This window comes from Hirundo rustica, chromosome 9, assembly GCF_015227805.2.
Source record: "Hirundo rustica isolate bHirRus1 chromosome 9, bHirRus1.pri.v3, whole genome shotgun sequence".
In the NCBI taxonomy this organism is placed as follows: domain Eukaryota; kingdom Metazoa; phylum Chordata; class Aves; order Passeriformes; family Hirundinidae; genus Hirundo; species Hirundo rustica.
In genome coordinates this window covers 12,171,837-12,193,425 of record NC_053458.1, presented here as the reverse complement: position 1 = coordinate 12,193,425, position 21,589 = coordinate 12,171,837, and the positions used below count along the sequence as shown (strand labels likewise).

Here is a 21,589-nt window from a genome sequence, read left to right as displayed (position 1 = left end):
ACAGACCATTTGACATGCATTTGACATCTCATCCTCCTCCCTAAGACAATTCCCCCACTCCTTCAAGTGTGGTTGTAAATGGGTTCTACCCATGCAGAGACAGGGAGGGTCTCAGCGTTTCAGAGATGAAAAGTTAGCTGTATGGGGTTTTTTGTTCAGTTTCTTATGGAGGTCAGGACAGTCTGCTCCTAAGGTCATCAGGGACAGCAGGCAACAATTCTCACTAGTTCCCACTGTTAGAGAGGATAAGGCAGATATTAATGAAGTCAATAAGCACACTGAACTGAAATGAGAATATGGAATACTGATAGGGAGTTTAGAGCCTCAAGCGGAGAGAAATATTAGCAGAAGGATCCTCCCTGCAAATAGATAAAAATATTCTCTCCCTTTGACTTAAGGGGAGATCAAATGAGACACAAAAAGGGTTAAATGCATTGTCATAAAACAGAAAGCAAGTCAGTATCAGAAACAAGGTATTACAGCAGAGAAACCCATGAGTTCCAGCACAAGCCCTGCTCTAGACCCTGCAGCATTCCCATTTATAAAGTGAAGTAGTCACTTGGAAATAGCTCCATAATGCCAAGTATATGAGAAAGCTAATACTCACTGGATGACTTCTAGCATCATCAATTTCTCTCCAAAAAGCATTCCCATTCACTGTTACAAAATAAATGGCCGGTGGAAACCATGCAGAGTGATGAAACAGCAATGAGTGGAAGCGAAGGCAAAGCAATAACTAGAGAATGTAACATTGAACCACATCACTGAGGAGGTCAAAGACCAAGCAAAGTAAAACCTTAGAGGTATGAAGAGAAACAGGCAGGCATGGTAGAGGGAAAGGAGATAGATATATAAATATAGATATATCCATATATAGCTATATAGACTCAGTTAAAAATTTTAGTTCAACATAGTCTTTTTGTTCCTTTTGCATAGATCTACCAAATAATAAAGATCTAATTGAAGTCAATATTTTTGAGATATCATGACACCTTCCCTTGTTAGCTTTAAATTCCCCATTTAAAGAAATAGTTTTAGATCTGTCATGCATCTGTAAGCTTCATTGAAAATATTTTAGTATTAGTCACTGTCTTGATGGTCAGCAGGTTACCTTCTACAGTCCCATGTCACTAAAGCTAGAGAGGGTGTGATATTATTTTCCCCCATCATCTCTCACGTTCAGACACAGGAAGCAAATTGTTTTCAATAGCATTAAGTTCATTTATATCCTACACACCATAAAGGTTATAACATGTCACAGCAGTGGGATTTATATAAATTTTCAAGAGCCAAAGAGAAATTCAAGTAAGTAATCACAGGCTCGGAAAAAAAAAAAAGAAAAAAAAAAAAAAAAAGAACATTTTGGTGATCAAGATTTGCATTCCCCCAAAAAAATCAGCACGTTATGGCCTCAACTCTCTCTATTGCAAAAATCAGAGCACAGTAATTAATCCTGCTATAGAGAGAATATGTAGCATGTGTTTCAACTCATTTCTAACAAAACTTAATTAAAAAACAATGGTTATTTTAAAGGCTCTTTTAACATAATTATTTAGTATACTACAGATGGCTACTTCAACATACTTTTAAACAAAATTTACAAGAAGTAAAAATCAAATAAATTTCAGGGGAGATTAGAGCTCTGTGATTAAAGTATAAATATGGAGAGCTGCCAGAGAATGCACTTTGCTAATATACCACATATTCATAATGACAGCCTACTGAAGCATATACATAATCATGAATAGGGCTTGTATCATAAGATTTTTTTGGTTTTTTTAGCTGTAGGATAAGCAGAAATTGTTTCACATGGGCATCTTATTTATAAGATGAACCAGGTAATCAGAAAATTCTTTGTCCAACCTGACAACACTTTGTATAGGGGAAAATGCAGAAGAGGCACTGTATGCTGTGATCTTGTTGATGCAGCAAGGTGTGTTTGGGGGGCAGAAAGGGAAACAGGTGGGGCTCCAAGTCTCTGTTTTTATAACACCTTTGCACCAAAGCTGGAAGGAAGATGCATAGGAAAAGCAGATTTTGTTTCACCATATCAGAAAGAGAGCTAAAGATCTGGCTGGCTGATTGCATTTTGTTTCTCATGTATTTATATGTGATGTCACAGTATTTTAAAACCTGGGAAATAGTTTTCTGTTGATTGTTTTTTGTTTTAAACAGACATTTGAGCTCTTCTGTCTCCATGTTAGGGATGTATAAAAGGCCACACTCTCTGAAACATCAGTGGGTCCAGCATAGCTGAGTTGCTTGTCCCTTACCCCTGCAGTGAGTTTGGCTTATATTGTAGCACAGCTCCTTCTCTCATCCAAAAAATGTACTAATACATATTGGAAAATCTCCTTTTTGTTTTTTTCTCCCTTGTGTGGGATCAGAGAGAACAGATCCTTTCATACCATAGCTTTAGGCCTTCTTTGTGAGTGTTTTTTCTTGTTAAAGCACCAGAGCTGGCTCTTGTAGCCTATTTTTACTGTGCCGTGTGATTCTGCAGACATTGACATGTGTCACCTGTGATGCAGCTACATTTGTCGGCTCTCTGTGCTCAACAGGGAGGAATCGATCCTTCGCTTTCATTAGGTGGCAGGAGTAGACTATTGGCATAAAAATACTAAAAAAATTGGAAAAGAAACCCCAGGGCTTTCTGCTTGGAGATCCAGCCTGCAGTTCAGTGGTCATTTGAATTATTGAATGGGATTAAAATAAAACCATTTCCCTTTTTGTCTCTTTACCCAGATGAGCCATCTGAAATGCAAGTTGATTTGTATTTTCTTTTATCCCTTCAACTTGTTAGGGGGAATATTTTATTTCAGATTCCATTCTTCAAGGTTCTCCTATCACCCAGCATGGAGCGTTGCTGTCATGTCCTTATCTAAAAAAAGAGAGAGATGGAAAAGAAAACAAAGCCCACAGGTGACACACGTTTTATTGAGGTGTTCCACATGAAGAGCAATTGTGTGCTTTATATTTCATACAGCACGGTAGGAGCCTTCAAGAGGAAGAGAGGGCTATCAAATGAATACAAATTCATCTTTCAAATAGATTAGATTGGAATTGCTCAGGCTAGTACAGTGTAGACCGTATTAAAATAGAGACCATTTTGAGACCATCTTTCCATTCACTGTCACAGCGGCCACCTCCGTTGGCAGACCACAAAAGGCCCAGGGCAAAGAGATCAGCTTCATCTTTGAGAAAGGATGGGGAATTTTGAGATGGATGTTAGCTGATAAAGGGCTAATAAGGTAGAGCTAGCACAGTGTTAATAGCTGGGGGAAATAGGTTTTTGTCTCTCAAAAGTGTTTCAGCCTTCAAGATGTTTCTCTGACCCAAAGCAAAACTGATAGGTCACAGCACTGTAACGAGTTCCATGAAGAATGTGGGGTATGAAGCCAGGGGTTCAGGATATTTTACCATGAGAGCCTGTCTCCTGCTGCACCTTCTATCACTTATCTGGGATCCTGATTAATGCACTTAGAATTCACAACCCTGGAAACAATGTACGGAACACATTTACATAAATAGGCTCTTAACCTTCCTGCACAACTCTCTTGACCTCTTGCCAAGTCATGGCCAAGCCATGAGTATTAGTGATTTTAAATCAAGCTGGAGACACTTGCTTTCATGACTTCACACTCCTTTCTTCAATTCTGCTTTAATAAAAATTGCACAGGAAACAGCATTCAGTAGCCACCAGTCCCCAGGTTGTTTTTTGAAGTTATGGCAGTATTTTTCCAAATATAATGTCAAAAGAAATTAGAACTAAGGCTACTGCAGTGAACACACAGAAGATAAGTTTAAAAATTTGAAAGTCCGGGAGCTCAAAATAGGAGACTCAAAAATTGAAAATGTAATCCACAGTCAAAATTATAAGTGTGTTGTTTCTCATGGTATTTGGGTATGAAGATCCAACCAACAGTAAGGTTTTTAACCTTTACACATGATTCTAAAAAACTAGCTGGGCTGTCTGCCCCTGAGATTGTTCTGGGTCTTTATTGACTCTTAGCAGTCCTTGAAAATGCAGCTAACAGGAAGGATGCTGTAAATATCTGTAAAGCTATTTGCAAGGTATGATACATGTTGCTGAGTGCAGGCCACAAGGCATCGTTCAGGTCTTTTCCTCAGCAGTGCTTTATCAATACAGGTTTCCTCTAATGTTTATTTTGCAGGTCCAAGACATTTGCTGTTACACGAAATATTGGGGATTTGTCTGCTAGTAAGATGACTCCAGTTCTTTTACCTGAAGCAGTGACCGACATAATGAAGACGTCCTTCAATTCAGATTCTGCATCAGGCGAGATTGATAGCACGGAGGTAAATTATGTAGTGTCTGACTATTCTTTTTTGGAATTCTAAACTGTAGGGAACCATTTCTTTTCTCTATGGAAAAGAGTACAATTCATCTCTGACCAATGCTGCTTCACTCAAAACAAGTCAGGTTCAATCTAATAACACAAATAGCTCTATAGTAATATTATTTTAAAATCTGGAATGTAATACATCAAATTTGGAACACTTTTTCTAAAGCAAAACATTTTCTTTGGTAATTAATTTTGCACTGCCATCTACAGGCCCATGATCTTTAAAATACTTTGCAACCATTATGCAAGCATGAAATTCCTGGGGCAGTCACAAATGTTCCACAAGATGCTCCACTGCTCAACTCACAGAGCTGAATTTAATGCTTAAACCATCCTGATTCAAGGACAGAGTGCAGTTTGTGTCATGACTTCCTGAGCCATGTTTCCATAAAAGCCAGGACAGGTTTTCTAAGATGGGCAGGGTTGTGAAGGCATCGCTGTGACATTCACTCAGCAAAAGGCTGACAGAGGTGAGGAATACGCTGTCCTGTTCTGGTTTCATTGTTATCCTGCAACTCTGAAGGGTTTTCAGATAAAGTAAGAGTTGAACAGAGGACAAGAACAGCACTTTCCTAAGGAGAAGTCAATAGACAAATGTGCAATCAGTGGGAGCAGTTTCCAATATCCTGGAACAAGCTTTCTTCTGCTTTTTGCCTCTGTGCTACCCTTCCTGTAAACTCAGCACTCCACAGTTATTCTTAAATGAACAGCAACTGAAAAGTGGCACTGAGTGGAGCACTTCCCAATATCACTAGAAATTCCAGTTTTTGTGGTAGAGTTCATGCAAGGCTGGAATCTTGTGAGACATGATAAACTGCATAAAAAAACTAATTGCAAACCTGAATTATATGTGAAAAAAAAGCTTGTGATTATTGTGTCTTTAGATATTTGCTTCATTGCTTCAGGAAATCATAGTTTTCATTTCATGGATTTGATTCCAATTTTAATTCATTTTAATTTGGTATTCTGCAAGCATTTCTTACTACATGTAAATTACATAGTTTTTAGTGGAAATTTCTAATACATGATATGTTTTGACCATTTAATTGATATAGTGTCGCATTCATGTTGGACCTCATCTGAGTTAGAATTTTTGTGGACGTAGTTGAAAGTTCTGTTGTCTGACACATCAAAAATCAAAGGGAAAAATTCCAGTCAGCCTAAAACATGGTCAGTTTTATCAAGGACCTGTTAACGTTGTCTGATGTTCCAGGAAAACAAAATTAAATATTCAGAATTAATTTGTGGCATAATTTTCCATTTTTATAGCCTGAAGCCCCTTAGTAGGTAGTCTAATCAACCGATTCAGATGATAATTTTGTCCAATTCATAACCAAGTTGTCCTATGTTACAGCCTTGCTATCTCGAATAAATTGGTTTAATTCCCCCTGCAGAGTACAGGTAGCTGTTACCAAAACAGGATGCATAACACGCAGGCATTCCTCTCACTGTTTTCTGAGTTAACTTGACGTGTTGTGCTATCTAATAGGATAGACAGTCTGCAGAGGATGTTTCATCAGGAAATCCCTTTTCTTCTGGACACTCTTCTTCCCGAAAAGAGCCATTTGTTCAGTCTGTGTGCTTCAATGCAAGTACATTTGGAGTTCAAGTGTGCATTGAGAAAAAAAGCATACACGCAGCATTTATCAAAAATGTGCCTCTTTATTACCTAGTTGGAGAGCACGCCCTGAGAATGACCTTCAAGCCAGGTAAATACAACTGGGCACAAAAAAGAAAATAGTGGGTGAAAGTGTGTGTATATACACCACATATAGATAGATAGATACAGGTGTGTGCATACATATATATATATATATATTGCATCTTAAATACCGCTAAATCTACAATTAGAAGTACCAGGCCTGCCAGTATTGGCAACAGATTATGTCGCAGCAGGAATCCATTTCTCCCCCACTCGCCTGAGCAGAAATTTCCCAGCTCTCCCAGCAATGTCACTCAGCGTGGCCAGCGTCAAGCAGAGCTGATCTGTGCCTGCAGAGTGTGTCTGATGCATCCTGAATCATTGGATTTGGGATGCAAGCACGAAGCAATTGGACATGGGCAACAGATCTGATGCAGGGTCCTGTAGCTACATTCTAAAACCCAGACTCTAAAAGGGAATTATGGATTAACCCTGCCAGGATCTAGTCCTTAATGTCTTAATCCATGATCATAAGAAATAAAAGCACAGCAGGCCACTGAATCTGGGTCTCCTAAGTATGAAACTAATGGCCAAACCATTGGGCCTTTCTTTAGCGTTCAAGAGTTGAGCCTGAGTTCCTGTCTGACGTTCAATTCACTAACCCATGGTTTATCTCTTTAAGCAATCCAATTCATTTGACTTAAATCTGCTGATCATTCTGTTTATTGACTTGAAAAGAATCCAGTATCATGGTAATATTTTAAAATTTGATTGCAATTACGTGCCTTAGCTATTAGAGAAAAAATTTAACAAATTTGCTCAATGCCAATAATAATCATTGAACACTTACATTTGAGAAAAAAATGGCTAAATGAATTATAACAAAATTGGCTTATTCTCTCACTTAATTGCTAATAGTAACAGTAGCACTAATTGTCATGCAATTTCAGTTTACACCGAGGCACCTATTGAAAAAATACAAGTCACAATTCAAGCAGGAGACCAAGCTCCTACAAAAATGATACGTCTGGTAACATTTGAAGATCCAGAAGCACAAGCATCTTCCAGAAAACAAGCAATCAAAAAAGTGAAGAAAATCCTTGCAGACACTGATGATCAGGTACTGATGTGAAATTCCACTTCTAGGTTTGTGGGAGACCTTACACACAGCTTATTTTTATTCCTTCTACTAAATAATTCCTTTGTTTAGATATTATGCCAAAGTGGAAAATAATGACAGACTTTTGGGTACACAAGTCTTTTGGCAGGTCTTTTGTTGGCCCTCATCCTTTCTGCAAGTGAAAGACATTAGAAAGAGCAAGTTGGTTTTGTATGCTTTTCTGAAAATCTCTTGTAAGAGATAAAATAGCTATTGTGTGGCCAAAAAGTAGTCTGTTATTTACAGCTGCTGCAACTGCAGCAAAATGCTCTGACACCAACCACACAACCTGCCCTGAGACAGTGACAGCTACAGCACTGTCATTACCCATATCAGTTACATGTTATTGCGTGGTCAACTACTGCTGCACACGCTCCTTATCATGAAAGTGTTTGGGGTATTGTTCTGCTTATGTGTGGGTTTGACACATTATTATGAAATTGCCTTTGAATTACTGTGATGTCTTGCAAGAAAGTTATCAACCATGCACCTTGTCTTCTAAGGCAACAGAGATTCAGAGGTGTCTGAGTCTGATTTTACTTATGATGTTCTGCAGGAACACAGAAAAAAAAAAAAAAAATATATATATATATATATATATATTTTTTTTTTTTTTTTTTCCCCAATGTTACCCTTGACTAGGGGACAAGAAAATATAGGAGCTCATCATCCAGTGCCAGCAGCGCCAGTGGAAGTGCCGAGAGTACAACGAGCAGCCCTTCCAGCAGCGACTCTGATGACAGAGCATCACAGGGAGGCACCCAGATAAATCTGAAAACAGCACAGCCTAAAGCCAAAGGAAAGAAGTTCTACCCCTTTGGGGACAGTGGCAGCAGCAGCAGTAGTGGTAGCAGCAGCAAAAGCAGTAGTAGTAGCAGCAGTGGCAGTAGTAGTGATAGTAGTAGCAGTGGCAGTAGTAGTAGTAAGAGCAGCAGTAGTAGTAGTAAGAGTAGCAGTAGTAGCAGCAAGAGTAGCAGTAGTAGTAGTAGTAGTAAGAGCGGCAGTAGTAGCAGCAAAAGCAGCAGTAGTAACAGCAAAAGCAGCAGTAGTAACAGCAAGAGCAGCAGTAGTAACAGCAAGAGCAGTAGTAGTAACAGCAAGAGCAGCAGTAGTAGCAGCAAGAGCAGCAGCAGTGGTAGCAAGAGCAGCAGCAGTGGTAGCAAGAGCAGCAGCAGTGGTAGCAAGAGCAGCAGCAGTGGTAGCAAGAGTAGCAGTAGCAAGAGTAGCAGTAGCAAAAGCAGTAGTAGCAGCAGCCAGAGCAGCAGCAGCAGCAGGAGTAGCAGCAGCAAAGGCAGTAGCAGAGGCAGTGCAGGTAGCAGCAGCAGTAGCAAAGCATCTGGTATAAAGCTTAAGGCTAAGAAGCAATCCAAAACCACATCATTTCCGCTTGCCAGCGCTGCTGAAGGAGAGAGAAGTGCCCGTGAGCAGAAGTCTAAAACACAGAGTAGCAGCAGCAGCAGTGAAAGCAGTGGTGCTTCCCATTGGCACAGCAAATCTGACAAACGGGCTGAGAGGAATCACGCCAAGTCCCAAGTGAGTAGGCAGTAGTCACGACATTTCCACAGAATGGGTAAAATGTCTAATACTTTGATTTCTGATGGGAGGTGATCTTGACTGAGCTGTAGGTAATAACTTCTTTTGGAATTTTGCAGGAATCTCACCTTCCAAAAGTATACAGTCTCCGCTTCAAATCTGCTCACATCCACTGGGTAGGTGCCTAATTCGAGTGCACAATGCCATGGTAGCTGCAGCTAATGGAACCAAGCCTGATACTGAAGGGCTTTGTTTGGGCCATTTCCCTTGACCGTTCCATTTGTCCAATAGCAATATTGATGATGAACAAAAAAACAGATTTATTATTAATATGCTATTACGCTACATCCTTTTGGTGTTGAAGCACTTGCAGTTCTCAAGTTTTGGTCAGGACACATAAATGCAGCCAAAGCTAGGTTAACAAACACCGTGGGGGAATGATCAAACGGTGGGACCTTCCAATGGGAATAGTTATGTCTACAGTTCTTAGGCAACCATGGCAAAATCATTACATGGATTTTTCCCAGAAACCAGGTTCAGTACACATTATGGCACAAAGGTATTTTTAGCATATATTGGAAGGGTGAAAATGGAGTGGCTTTTGTAGGTGTCACCTGTACAGTTATTATATATCCTGCATATGAAAGAAGATGATGATTTATAGTGTTATTCATGAAATTGTATAATCTTTTTTTTCCTGGATATAGATGTATTTGATCACTTATGAAATGCCAGTTTTCATTTTCCCTAGCATTAGACCTGAACAGTGTGATATTGTCATTTGCAAACAGAGTCTATGCAGCCTTTCTTTCAGCAGAGATGTCGAGGTGGATCTGAGGCACGCTCCAACCCAACTTAATCCATGTCCATACATAGAAATAAAAATAACACTCTAGATATGTCCAAGTCTGTTACCCATAAAGGGAGGCTGATAGCTCTGATTTTTATATTTACACTGTAAAACTAGAGGCTGTCTCATAGATTTTTAACCTATTTTTATTTCATAGCATCCCGATCATAAAGGATCAAGCAGCTCATCATCATCTTCCTCTGAGCTGGGAAGCAGTCACAGAAACAGCAGCAGTAGCAGTGGCAGCAGCAGTAGCAGCAGCAGCAGCAGCCACCATCACCACCACCATGGAGAAAATTCTGCCCACAACTCAAGGAGGAGCAAAGGAGTCAGCATCCACCACCACAGCCATGGCTCCAGCCTGACACATGAGGTACAGCTCTGTGTGTGGTACCCAGAGCAGCCAGGCTCAGCTGGCCGCTGAGCAGGAGCTGTAGGTGTGGTGGCACTGACAAGCTGAGGGGGTTAGGCTCAGGAGGGACACTAAAAATCAAGTCTGTAAATTGAAAGTCAAAGTTCATTGAGATATTTCCTCCCTCAAAAAAAAACACCTTTTTTTTTTTTTTTTTTCCCCAAATCCAGGCTTTTGTTTACCTGTTTCCTTTCCTTCATTTCTGAAGGTATTTGCAGCATGTGAAAGCCTGGATTTGGAAATTATATACATTGAAGGGAATATAGCTGTGAGTTAAAGAGGAAAGAATTTTCTTTTTCCCCTGAAAGCCCAGAATACAAAAACAGTTGCTTTAGGTAAAAATAGGAGGAAGAAATAAATAAATCTGCCTAATTATTTTTAAATGTAGACTGGAGGTCATGAGTGCATGCAGAGTATAACTAAAATCAGACTTTCCATGGACATTACTGATTGGTAAACGTGAAGGCCCATTAAGCACAGATCGTCTTTACCTTTATTATGCACTTAGTATTCTATAATTGTACTGCATAAAGGTATCTACATAATAATAGAACAAATAGCTCTGCAAATGCAGGCAAAATCTAGGGGAATTCTGCTACTAAGCAGGATTTTAAAATACTTGATGGGCTTGAAGGAACTGTAATATAGTAAAATAAGTTGTGAATGTGTATCCTACTCTGAATGTCTCTAGTACACACTATAAGCAGCTATTTGCAACATTAAAATAATGACCAAACTCTTGTTATATGCATAAAGATAGCTTGGAAGTGTCTTGGATCCCCCATCAAAATAATCATATCTTTGAATAATTAAGTTTCCAGCTAAATTCGTCCTTAACTGTTGTGGATATAGAAATATGTACTGCAAACAAAACTGATGAAGGACAAGGGCTGCTGCCTGCTATCAGCACACATTAACTGGACTGCAGGCTCTCTGGTGAATACACAGAAATACTTAAGCACAGATGGTTGGGGGCTCTTTTTCAGCGCAACTTCCTGGGAGATGTAATTCCACCTGGCATTACGATTGTGGCACAGGCAGTAAGGAGTGACAACAGAAATCAAGGTTATCAAGCTACAGCATATGTTCGTTCTGATGCTGCCAAAGTTGATGTGCAACTAGTTGTGGTTCAGCTGGCTGAAACCAATTGGAAAGCATGTGCTGATGCTGTGATACTGCCTCTGAAAGCACAGGTAAGTGCACAGGTAGCTTTGCACAGAGAGACATCTACAAAGCCTAAAGCGGGCACAGAGAATCTGCTGATGAGGAGTATTAAACAGGAAAGGCATATTGATTTTCAAATGTTTCATAAAGTTGGTGAAGTTTCAGACAATATTTCAGTTTTCTTTCAAATTAAAAATAGATAATAGTAAAAAAAATACTTCAAAATCTGGCAAAAAATATTGATTTCAAGATATATCAAAATATTACCAGTAGAAGCATTTAAAAATTGAGAAATTGACTTCTTCATCACTATTTGTTCTACTATGTGTTTTCTTGTCAGAAAATTTGCCTGTTCTTCTGTATATAATTTATTGACCCCAAGATTAGCTCAGTTGGTTAGAGATTATGTTGACAACACTAAGGGCACAGGATTTGATCCCAGTATGGGCCATTCACTTAGGAGTTGAACTCTCTCTGGATGGAGTTGGATGATCCTTCTCAGTCTCTTCCAAGTCAGACTGTTCTGTGATTTCAAAAGACTCATAACTTAAATATATTTGCAATGTTGTATTTGTTAGGATTTATATGAAAAGATGGGAAAAAACAAAGTTGGGTAACAGGTTGATGCCAAAGAGAGCATCATAAATGAAGGAACAGGGCTTACTTTTTTTGCATATCCCTGTGCTATGCTTCCCATGAGTTTTTAGAGCAAGAGATGTTTGTGCAACAATTTATAAACCTCTGCTTTCTGCAGTTGCAATTAACAAATTCAGCATGATATTCAGTACTGAAGAAAGTGGGGTGGGTTCAAATCAGGAGGTCTTGGGGAAGGCAGAGAAATTATAGTGCAGCCCTCTTCTAGGAAAAAAACACATGTTGATTAAGAAGTTACCACATTTAAGGAAATCTCAACAGGTTTCAGTGGCTGCTTTGAGACTAGAACATGTATATGTAGTTCTGCACAGATTAGAAAACGTTTTTCCTTCTATGCCTCAGATTTTGCATGAAGAAGTCAAAATTTCTCTGTGAGCCTATTTAGAGTAAAAGATTGGAAATATGAAGGATCAATGCACAAAATGGTGAAAGAAAATTTTGCATTTTGAAATGGTCATGGTTCATTTTGGGATTCTTTTCTGAGCTTTGGGTGACTGTTTCTCTGTTTACAAAGGCCAGACTGAGATGGGGAAAGGAGTGCCAGGATTACAGGATAGCAGCAGTGACTACCACAGGACAACTGGCGAAGAAGCCAGCTGCACAGCTGAAGGTGCAATGGGGAAATCTTCCATCCTGGATAAAAAAGACAAGCACAGCGTATGTAATTCGTTATTTCCTAAGTTTTTATTTTACTTTTTTACCCTACTTCGCTTTTGAAGAACACTGAAAGATTTGGATGGAATTTTTCAACCCAAACATATTTGTATGGGCAGTGCTTGGATGGAAAGCACAAGTTCAGTGGTACACAAGTATTTTATGAATGTGTTCTACTTTTTCCACATGTTTCATATTAAATGATAGCCTCCAAATATTTAAAAATTATGCTTGATTTCATTTTCCTTATTAAATTATTTGCTATTTCAGTTCAAAATGTCTTTTTGTTTTAAGATGTTCTTCTATTCAGTCTCAAAAAATAGCAATTTTAGATAGGGAAAATAAAATCAGTGTGTTTCTTCTGGATAAAATCAACCATTCAATTTGACCCAAAGTATTATTTCCTTGGCTTTTCAGCTCTTCTCTTTTTTCCTGATTGTTTGGATCTGCCAGTAGTCCTCACCGTCCCATGTGTGCTTTTGTTCATGCACCTGAGTATGTCACATCTTGTTTACCTCTAGATTCATGCAATACATTCCTGGTGCAGCACTCGTGTTGGGCTTCTCAGAAGTACATCAGAGAAATCCATCTCATGAATTTATAGTAAGAGCAGCTGCAACATCTCCACGAACAATTGATACGGTAATTAAAGCTCCTGAGGTACGTTAAATTTTTATCTTCCTTTTCCTTACCTTGAATGATTTTTAACTTAGAATTTTTGATGCTTAATGTAAAGAAATAAAAAGAAAAGCATTCCCTTTTAGAGAAGCTGCTATATACCTGACTATATTAGGTGGGTGTTGAAATACATACAACAGTTCTCTTGATTTTGTGCTGCTTTGGCCCTGTGCAGTAGTAAGCTGGAAATCATACTATGTAGCCAAATATTTTATTTGCATTTTGAGAACAGCGGTGAGGCCAAATTGTCTCAAGTATGACTGCTCTGTACTCACACCTATAGGCATTTTTACCTAGTGTGACTACTTCTTGAATGAGGGTCTCAGGGCAGATTGAGGGGGCCTTGAGAACCCTTTGCACTCTGCTGCAGCCGCAAACTACATCTGTGTGTGATGGCACTCCAGTCCCACACATGCAGTAACCATGCTTGATGTGACTGGTCCAAGCAAGCCACAAATACAGCTCTGCTCTAACCAAACTGGAGCAGATAGTCACCCTCTCAGAGCACCCTGCACAGGCAGGGTCTGCGGAGTCCGCTAATTAATTGGTCCTTGTCCACCAAATCCCTATGCACGTCTTTATAAATTTCCCCTATGGATCTCTGGCAAATTATTAACAGCTAGATATTCATACACAGAAACTTGTGTATCTTTAACCCTCCATAGCTCTTCAGTGCTGCAGGATTTTTAATATGTGATAATTAAGAAGTTGGAGCATTAGGCATTCATTTGATTCTCTTGGCAAATATACTTTGTACCTACAGTGAAGGATCTTACCCCAACGTTGAACATGCTGGTTTTCAGCCCTTAATGGATGATATTCATTTTCCCAAGCACATCCATCGTCTCAGTTACTCAACTTGTCACCTTATTTTTTTAAGAAGTCACTCAATTATCACTTAAACTCATCTCTATCAGTTACTTTACAGTGTTCTTAACAATTTCTCAAAAAGTCAAGTATGACTAGAAGAGATGATAATGATTCCTCACAAAAGCTGAAAGTTAGGGTGCATTCTGCAGAGACTAACACAACTGTGATTGTAGAAATGCATCTTCAAGGGTTTTTTTTTCCAAGATAAGAGTGGGGGGATGGGGGGGGTACAGTCATACGGTTCAATTTATCTTAATGTATTTTCATTCCTGCTTTTTCAGGTAACGCTTTATTGTCAGGGATTCCGATTACCATTCACTCTGCCCTTAGGCCCATCTCCAGATTACGAGACTCGAGATATCACTGCCTGGAATTTATTTCCTGAAATAGCTTCACAAATAGCACAAGAAGATCAATGTAAATGTTACTTATATGTTTGTCTCATGAATAAGCAATGTGTGTAGATCCATACTCTGCCACAGCTTGGCCTTGCCTTTCCTTCTAATGGTCTTATAGGGAAGGGTAACATCTGTAACCCTGCTTCCAGCAGTTTGTTCCCTCACAGAGAAGCAGGATTTTTGGCAGGTGAATGAAGAGTCTTCTAACTGCTGTAAACATTCACAGTTTGGGAATCACTCCTGTCTTCAAGGACTAGAGGATGTCATTTGCCTCTCCTGAGAAGGTGCCAGCTCTGTGTTGAGAAGCATCAGGTGATGGGCACAAGAGAGTCCATGTATTTTCTGTCCAGTTTATTTTATTCAAAAAGGAGCCACATGAGTTTCTACCCAGCTGGTGCCTAGCACTCCTGTGGGAAATGGAGAGTTTTTATCGCAGTTTGTTATGGCATCGTTTCTCAAGAATTTTGGACATTTTAGTCCCTGTTAGCCTGAGCTTTGTGTTTGGCATGTAGTCAAAATCAATACTAGTATAGTCTACAGCAGGTAGCTATTTTGTAGTGTTCTCATGTCCTTACAGACTCTGGCTTCTGCCACAGAGGTGAACTTTTCTTCCTGTTTGCTGGGTGGTTCAATCTCATAAATGTGTCTTTCAATACTTCACAGCAACACATGCAGTGGTCATATCTGTTGTTTCTTGCGTGGTTTTGTCTTGCAGCCACTTGTGAAATCAGAGAGAGAGATTTCAAAACGTTTGATGGCGTGAGTCATTCATATTCTTTCAATAAAAGCTGCAACCTGGTGGCAGTTCAAGACTGTACTGAACACCCAAAATTCATCATTACTACAAGAAAGGTTGATCCTCAATCTTTCTCAAGAGAGGTTCACATAAATACAACATCAGTGTAAGTGTGGTTTATACTGAGGCTTAGAAATTAGGTGTAAATTTTCTCAGGGGGTTTAGTCTGGGAGTGGGAGATATCTAGTTTCTAGCTGAAACTGGTTTTCAATGAGACGTATGGGGAAAGACAGAATTTCCAGAAAGGATCCTCATCTGAGACTCCACGGTGTAGTTGCTCTTGTCTTGAATTCCACAGCCACTAATATCTGATAACTTGTTCACTAAGCCCCATGCTGTCTTTTCCTTAAAGGTCGAATAGTAAAGCCCACAGTCCCAATGAATTTTGCACTTTGGAAAGAAAACTGCTTGTTCTTTAATTAAAATTCAGATAGTCACAAATACCTATACTTTTCACATTTTAAATTAACCACTAATTTATTCTTTTATTTTTGCCTTCTCTAAAGGAACATCACAATCTGTCCTGCCTCAAATTCATCTCTCCTTGTGGCATGCAATGAAGAACGAGTTCTATCACAAAGTGGAGGTTCTGAGTACATAAAAGGTAAGCTGTGATAACTAGTTTTCCAAGACTGACCTGGGAACTAAATATCAAGATTTTATAAATTTCACAGAAAAATCTCAGTGTAAAGAAAGCACAATTGGAATTATTTCAAAGAGAAAACTAAAGACAACTTACTTAAGATTTGTATTGACTTATGTTCATGTTTCCTATCATATGTACACTCTTACTTTCCTCCAGCATAACTGAGAGGTAAATAAAGCCCTTTCTTACCATATACTCAGTCAGTGATTGTTGAGAAAAAATGTTCACATTATAGTCACAGAGAGATGCTTTAGTTCAGGCTTTTAGCTGGAGTACCACCACTGTCATTATCATTTCAAAATTTAGCACACTGTATACAGAAGTCAGTTCCAACTATAGGCAACAGCAATAGAATATTTTTAAAAATATATTTCTTCTATTTTTTTTCCTCTCCACTTAAATATATATATTTAACTGTAGCAGCAAAATTATCATTGTAAAGAAAAATGCATCGTGGTGGGTTTTGTGTCACTCCGTTTCTCCATTAATTTAAGATGATCACTGTGTGATTCACCATCCTTTTACAGACAATGTTAAAATTTATAAAAATGGAAAAACTGTTACTGTGGAAGTTCCAGCACTCGGACTGAAGAAGGTGACTTTTGATGGTGTAAATCTTAAGGTACTACACTTACTTTCAGTGTTCTGGTTTTCTTTCTGCCTAGTACCTTGCCAGTGTGACAGACCAACACTTCAACATTCCCTACAAAGATGTGTTATTTTGCAGGTTACGGTTGCTTCATGGATGAGAGGAAAGACCTGCGGAGTTTGTGGTAATAATGACAGAGAAAAGGAAAATGAACTCCTCATGCCAAACCATAGGCTGGCACACAGCTGTTCTGCATTTGTTCATTCATGGGTACTGCTAGAAGAAACCTGCTCTGGTGGTGAGTGGATCCAGAAAACTTTATGCTTGGATAGATTATGATTTCACTTTTCCTCTGCCTACAGCTAGAAAATATTTTTTTAGGGCAGTAAATGTATTTTACTTAGAAATTACAATATCAATATGTATCCATTTTAATTTTTTTAACAACTGAATGTTTAAAACACTTCTTGTGAATATAGAGAATATATACTCCAGCAAAAGTCTCTGTCTCATCTGCAATTCAATGTTAAATAATCCATTTTTATTTCTTACACTGAGTTGTTGGGGTTTTTTGAGAGGCAAAACCAGCCCTAATCTTGCTCCTACCAAAAAAAGTGTGATTTTCACCATTGTATCAAAATAGTTTCAGCTGTTATCTGCAAACTTAATTTCACCACACAAGTTGCAGACTGCAAATGCAGTATCAGACCCTACACACGTAAATTTCCAGAGCACAAAAAATTTTGTTTTTCTCAGGAAAATATTTAGAACTACTCCAACAGTAAAGAGCTTCATCTCACAGCAGCTGGAGAAACAATGTTAGACTCCCATAACATCAATACAGTTTTGTTTGCTAGGTCTCCATTTACCTTGGACCTGAAATAATTTTATTGAAGTTAATGGTTGCTTTCTCCCTGACTTCAGTGGCAGCAGAATTGTGCTTATCTGTGTGTCAGGAAACAGAGTCGTAGCTGGGATCCTCTTAAGTTACATTATACCTTTCTAGTGAGATAATTGCAGCATTATAAAAATCATCCAATACAAAAATTATCCTTGTTGTTATTATATAAATGTTTCCTTTTTTTTTATCCATTCACTACAGTTGACATTTTTCCTAATGCAATGAAGTAGCCATTGTGCTTGCAGCATCTATTCTTAATAGCTTTCAGGCATGAGAGGCTATTTCCTGTGTATTAGGTAGTTCTAAAAAACTGAGTATACATGACTCCATTTGGGTTATATTGTGCAATTAGATTTTAAAAATAGCTCCCCTTTCAGACTCTTTCCTCAACTTATTATTGTCCTATCTTGATAACCTCACTGCTATAAAAATGGTTTGTCAGATGCCTGTGTTTTAATAAAAGCAGAAGAGAAAATATGGACTGTTATTATTGCAAGGATCGATTGGGATTTATTTCTACAATTTTAACTACCTTTCCTTTTCTTCTTAGGGTGTAAGCTGCAGCGCAGTTATGTGAAGCTGAATCGAAATCCCACTATTGATGGTGAGGAATCTACGTGCTACTCTGTTGACCCAGTACTGAAATGTATGAAAGACTGTACTCCAATCGAAAAAGCTTCAGTAAAGGTTGGCTTCCACTGCTTCCCAAAAGGTACAGTATTTTTCTCCCTCCGTGTGTCATGTACTGCAGGAGCTGTCAGAGCGCTCAAAAGAACAAAACACAGCACAGCACAGCCATGCACATGTTGCTCCGGCTCCTCTCTGAGCTGCTGTTTTTAATCCCATTAGTATTTGCTAGAACTGCTGACAGTGCTGACCAGCTAAAAGCTAGGTTAGGTGATGGCAGGTAGCATCATCTGAGAAAAACATTTGAGGAGGCAAAAGGGGCAGCAGCAATCAATAATATCACAAAATAAAATTTTTGTGTCTTCAGGATCTCCATGAAGTTGAGATAAGCAACAGGGTCCTTTTATGTACATTACAGCCTGCAATTTCATGTAGACCAGGGCAGGCAAGGCAATTGAAAGTCAGTCAAGTAGTGTGACATGAGTGCTGTAATTAGACTGCCATGCCATGCCACTGTGCAATACATCAGCAAAAGCACATTGCTGGAAGGTTCTCTAGATTGTTCCAGAAAACTGTTTGGTTTATAAGGTTTTTTATACACACATACTCATGCCCCAGATTTAAAAAAAAAAAAAAAAAAACACGAGCCTTTTTTCTCATTTCATTTATACCAGGATATGAGGCACTGTCACAGTTTCACACTAAAGTTATATAATCATGAAAGGAGAATCCAGCCTGGAACCTACAGATATTTCTGGGGCATTCTTTCCTAACTCTTTTAATTAATTACCTATATAGCTTACAGGGAAACCTACCCTTAGGAAGTATCAGTGGAAATGGTTTTTCTCTGTTAAACATTGTTGGCCAAATCCATTGTTAGCTGGGATAATCCAGTGTAGTTTCACAGTGTAGTTGAGTAGTACTGGAATGGACAGGGTATTTTATGTCTGAATTTAAACATCTGTGTAGAACTTTGCACCTTGCTTGTGTTATTAATAGCTGCAATGTGCTGAATCAGCCCAGAAAAACAGAGGATCTCTCTCACTCTCTCTCTCTCTCTCTCTAATAATCAAGTATCTGCAACAGCTTATTCAACAAGTAGCACAGAGAGAGTGTTAATAGTTTTATAAAGGCTCCCTGAGATGAGAATGGATGCGTTCTTTCATAAATAGAGAAACCCACCCTATGCAAAAAATCCTCCCAAAATCTTATTATATCCAGGTTCCACAAATTTCTATTGTGTATCCAAGTCAATATCTCTGGAGTGTCATAACCCCAGACCACTCACTGGCTAGGAATATTAGGCTATAATAAAGCTGTCTCATTCTCCCATAAAACTGTTTGAGAAAAAAGGAAAATCAGAAAAAAAAGGTATGTTAGTTGTTGCAGCCAGCGCTGCTTTCAGAGCAACTGCAGGCTTCTCTTGCTCATTTACTGAAGCAGAGACTGGGAAGTCTGCTAGCAGTACTTCTAATCAATGCTTCATTCATTTGTTTGTTTGTTTATTTATTTATTTAAGGGAGCAGAAAAAGAGGAGGAAGGGGAGAAGGAAGAAAAAAGATGCCATTTATTTTTATTTAGCTTGCTAAATTGATTGCTTTTTCTTAAGCTAAGGATTAATAGGAATACAAGGCCAGCACCTAAAAACTATCCTTTTTCTTTCTTTGTCTGGTGACTTGGAGAAGCAGTAGAAATCTTCACCTTTCTCAATCTAGGAACATTTATGCACAGGACAAAGAATTTTTCTCAACTCTTTTTATGAGACTTTAGACATGATAGTTTGCTGTTTCAAAATTGAAGGACCCCAGTGGAGCAAGGATAAAATGAAGTACAAGAATGCATAATTTCTCCTGTTGTCCTCAAATCAACAAGACTGTGGCCTTAGGAACTTGACTGAGGCAGGCATCACTCCAAGTTTAAGTCCACATATTGGTTTATATTTCCAACATGCCACAAGGCCTATGCATGGAGATCAGTTACTCAGCCGTGATCCAGTTTGAAAGGAAACTATTTCCTACATGGCTATGAATGTGCTCAGACCCACAGTGTGCCAAGAGTAAGAGGCATAGCGTATATAAAAAACAGAATTCAGACATTTTATAGCATTTCTCATTTCACAGCCTGAAAACATATGTTTTAAAAGCATCTCCAGCATCTTTCTGGGAAATATTTATCATCCAGTTTATTACGTTAAACCTGTGTTTAATATTGGACAGTAATTAAACCACAGAGGGCGTGGCACACACAGGTGACTGATGCAACCTGGATCATATTTCCCTGTGTTGAGGGATGACATGTTATGAATGTACTGCCCAACTAAGGAATAAAACAAATGGAAGTAAAATTATGAAAGCTTTACTTTCTCATTATACAAACTGACTCTAAATGGATGTCCTAATCTTCTTCCAGATGCAATGATAAACTTCCAACTAGCTAGGAATATTTATTGGGAGGATGAGTATCATTATTCCATTTAGATTATTTCACCATTAAGGAATATGGCTTATTCAAGCTGCTGTTGATAAAGCAGTGTGGTAAGGTTAATACTGCAACTAATAATATGCTCTGCCAGATTTCACAATATATGGGAAAATTTAATTAGAAGTTTATGAACCTCTGAAATTTTTCCAAAGGGCTTACCCTTCAGAAATGAACTTTGACAAATAATCAGCTGAAATACTCAGTGATATGCAGCACTAACATAAGTGATTGTTGATGTGGATTGATACATGGTGGTCTTACACTGACAAGGGTTACCTCCAGCACTTTCACAGCCTCCTTTTGTCTTTGTGCTTCATGAAATGTAATTCATTTTGGTTTTAGGGAAGTATTACAGTAATTAAATCATGGATGAAAATCCTGTTCCAAGTCGATGAGTCAGATGTCAGTCGTGAGGGCAGGATTTCATTCTTTACTTGATGAGGGAGTTGACAGCCATCAAAACAGTATTTCTTTGAAATGTGTTCATTTGCTTGATGTTAGTTAACAATGGCTTCGCTCTTCTGACAGAGACTGCTGTAAGCCTGTTGGAATGGCAGAAAAGCAGCGATAAGAAATCTGCATTTGAGGATGTTGTGGAGTCTGTGGATGCTGACATTGATTGTACCTGCACTGGCAGCTGTAGTTAAGCTAAACACTTTGGTGTTGTGCTATAGACATACTACACATATAATTGAATAGCTGGACAGATAAGAAGGGAACATAATAGCTGTAGTAAAATATTAAGAAAGGTGCTTGAAGAAAACAAGCCTACTGCAAAGTCAAATGCATTATGTACAGTCTGCACTGCTTAATAAATATGTTCATTAAATAAGTATTCATGTGGTCTCTCTTTATTTTTCCCTATCAACAAAACAATCAGGCCAACTATAATATTATACAGAAATTCTGCTCCCTTTTATCTGCGATATAATTACAGCAGTCCGCTCTTAAAATTATGTTCACTAGGTGATGAAAGGAAAACATGATTATGGCTACTGCTAACATTCCATTGTGCAAAGAATTTCATATTTAGCATACTAAAGACACAGTAAGCATTTGTTTTCTTTTATGTTTTCTGGTAAAGAGCAGCGTCTGTTCCTGGAACCATTCTGCAAAAAATATATTTTGCTCCCAGCAAGACCATTAGCCTTAGTACATTCTACAAAGG

At 38.6% G+C, this 21,589-nt stretch overlaps 1 protein-coding gene across 1 annotated transcript in view; it reads left to right on the top strand.

The window, feature by feature from the left end:
• Positions 1-21,156, top strand: part of LOC120756645 (vitellogenin-1-like) — a 65,212-nt gene extending 44,056 nt beyond the window's left edge. The window contains 17 exon segments of the mRNA XM_058421756.1: positions 4,176-4,320; positions 5,857-6,076; positions 6,960-7,129; positions 7,811-8,709; positions 8,711-8,738; positions 8,821-8,877; positions 9,709-9,924; positions 10,950-11,156; positions 12,296-12,438; positions 12,957-13,095; positions 14,265-14,400; positions 15,097-15,283; positions 15,684-15,781; positions 16,351-16,445; positions 16,551-16,710; positions 17,864-18,025; positions 20,950-21,156. Of these exon segments, the coding sequence (XP_058277739.1) occupies positions 4,176-4,320; positions 5,857-6,076; positions 6,960-7,129; positions 7,811-8,709; positions 8,711-8,738; positions 8,821-8,877; positions 9,709-9,924; positions 10,950-11,156; positions 12,296-12,438; positions 12,957-13,095; positions 14,265-14,400; positions 15,097-15,283; positions 15,684-15,781; positions 16,351-16,445; positions 16,551-16,710; positions 17,864-18,025; positions 20,950-21,068 (3,181 nt within the window). The 3' untranslated portion in view covers positions 21,069-21,156.
• Positions 21,157-21,589: the final 433 nt, after the last annotated feature.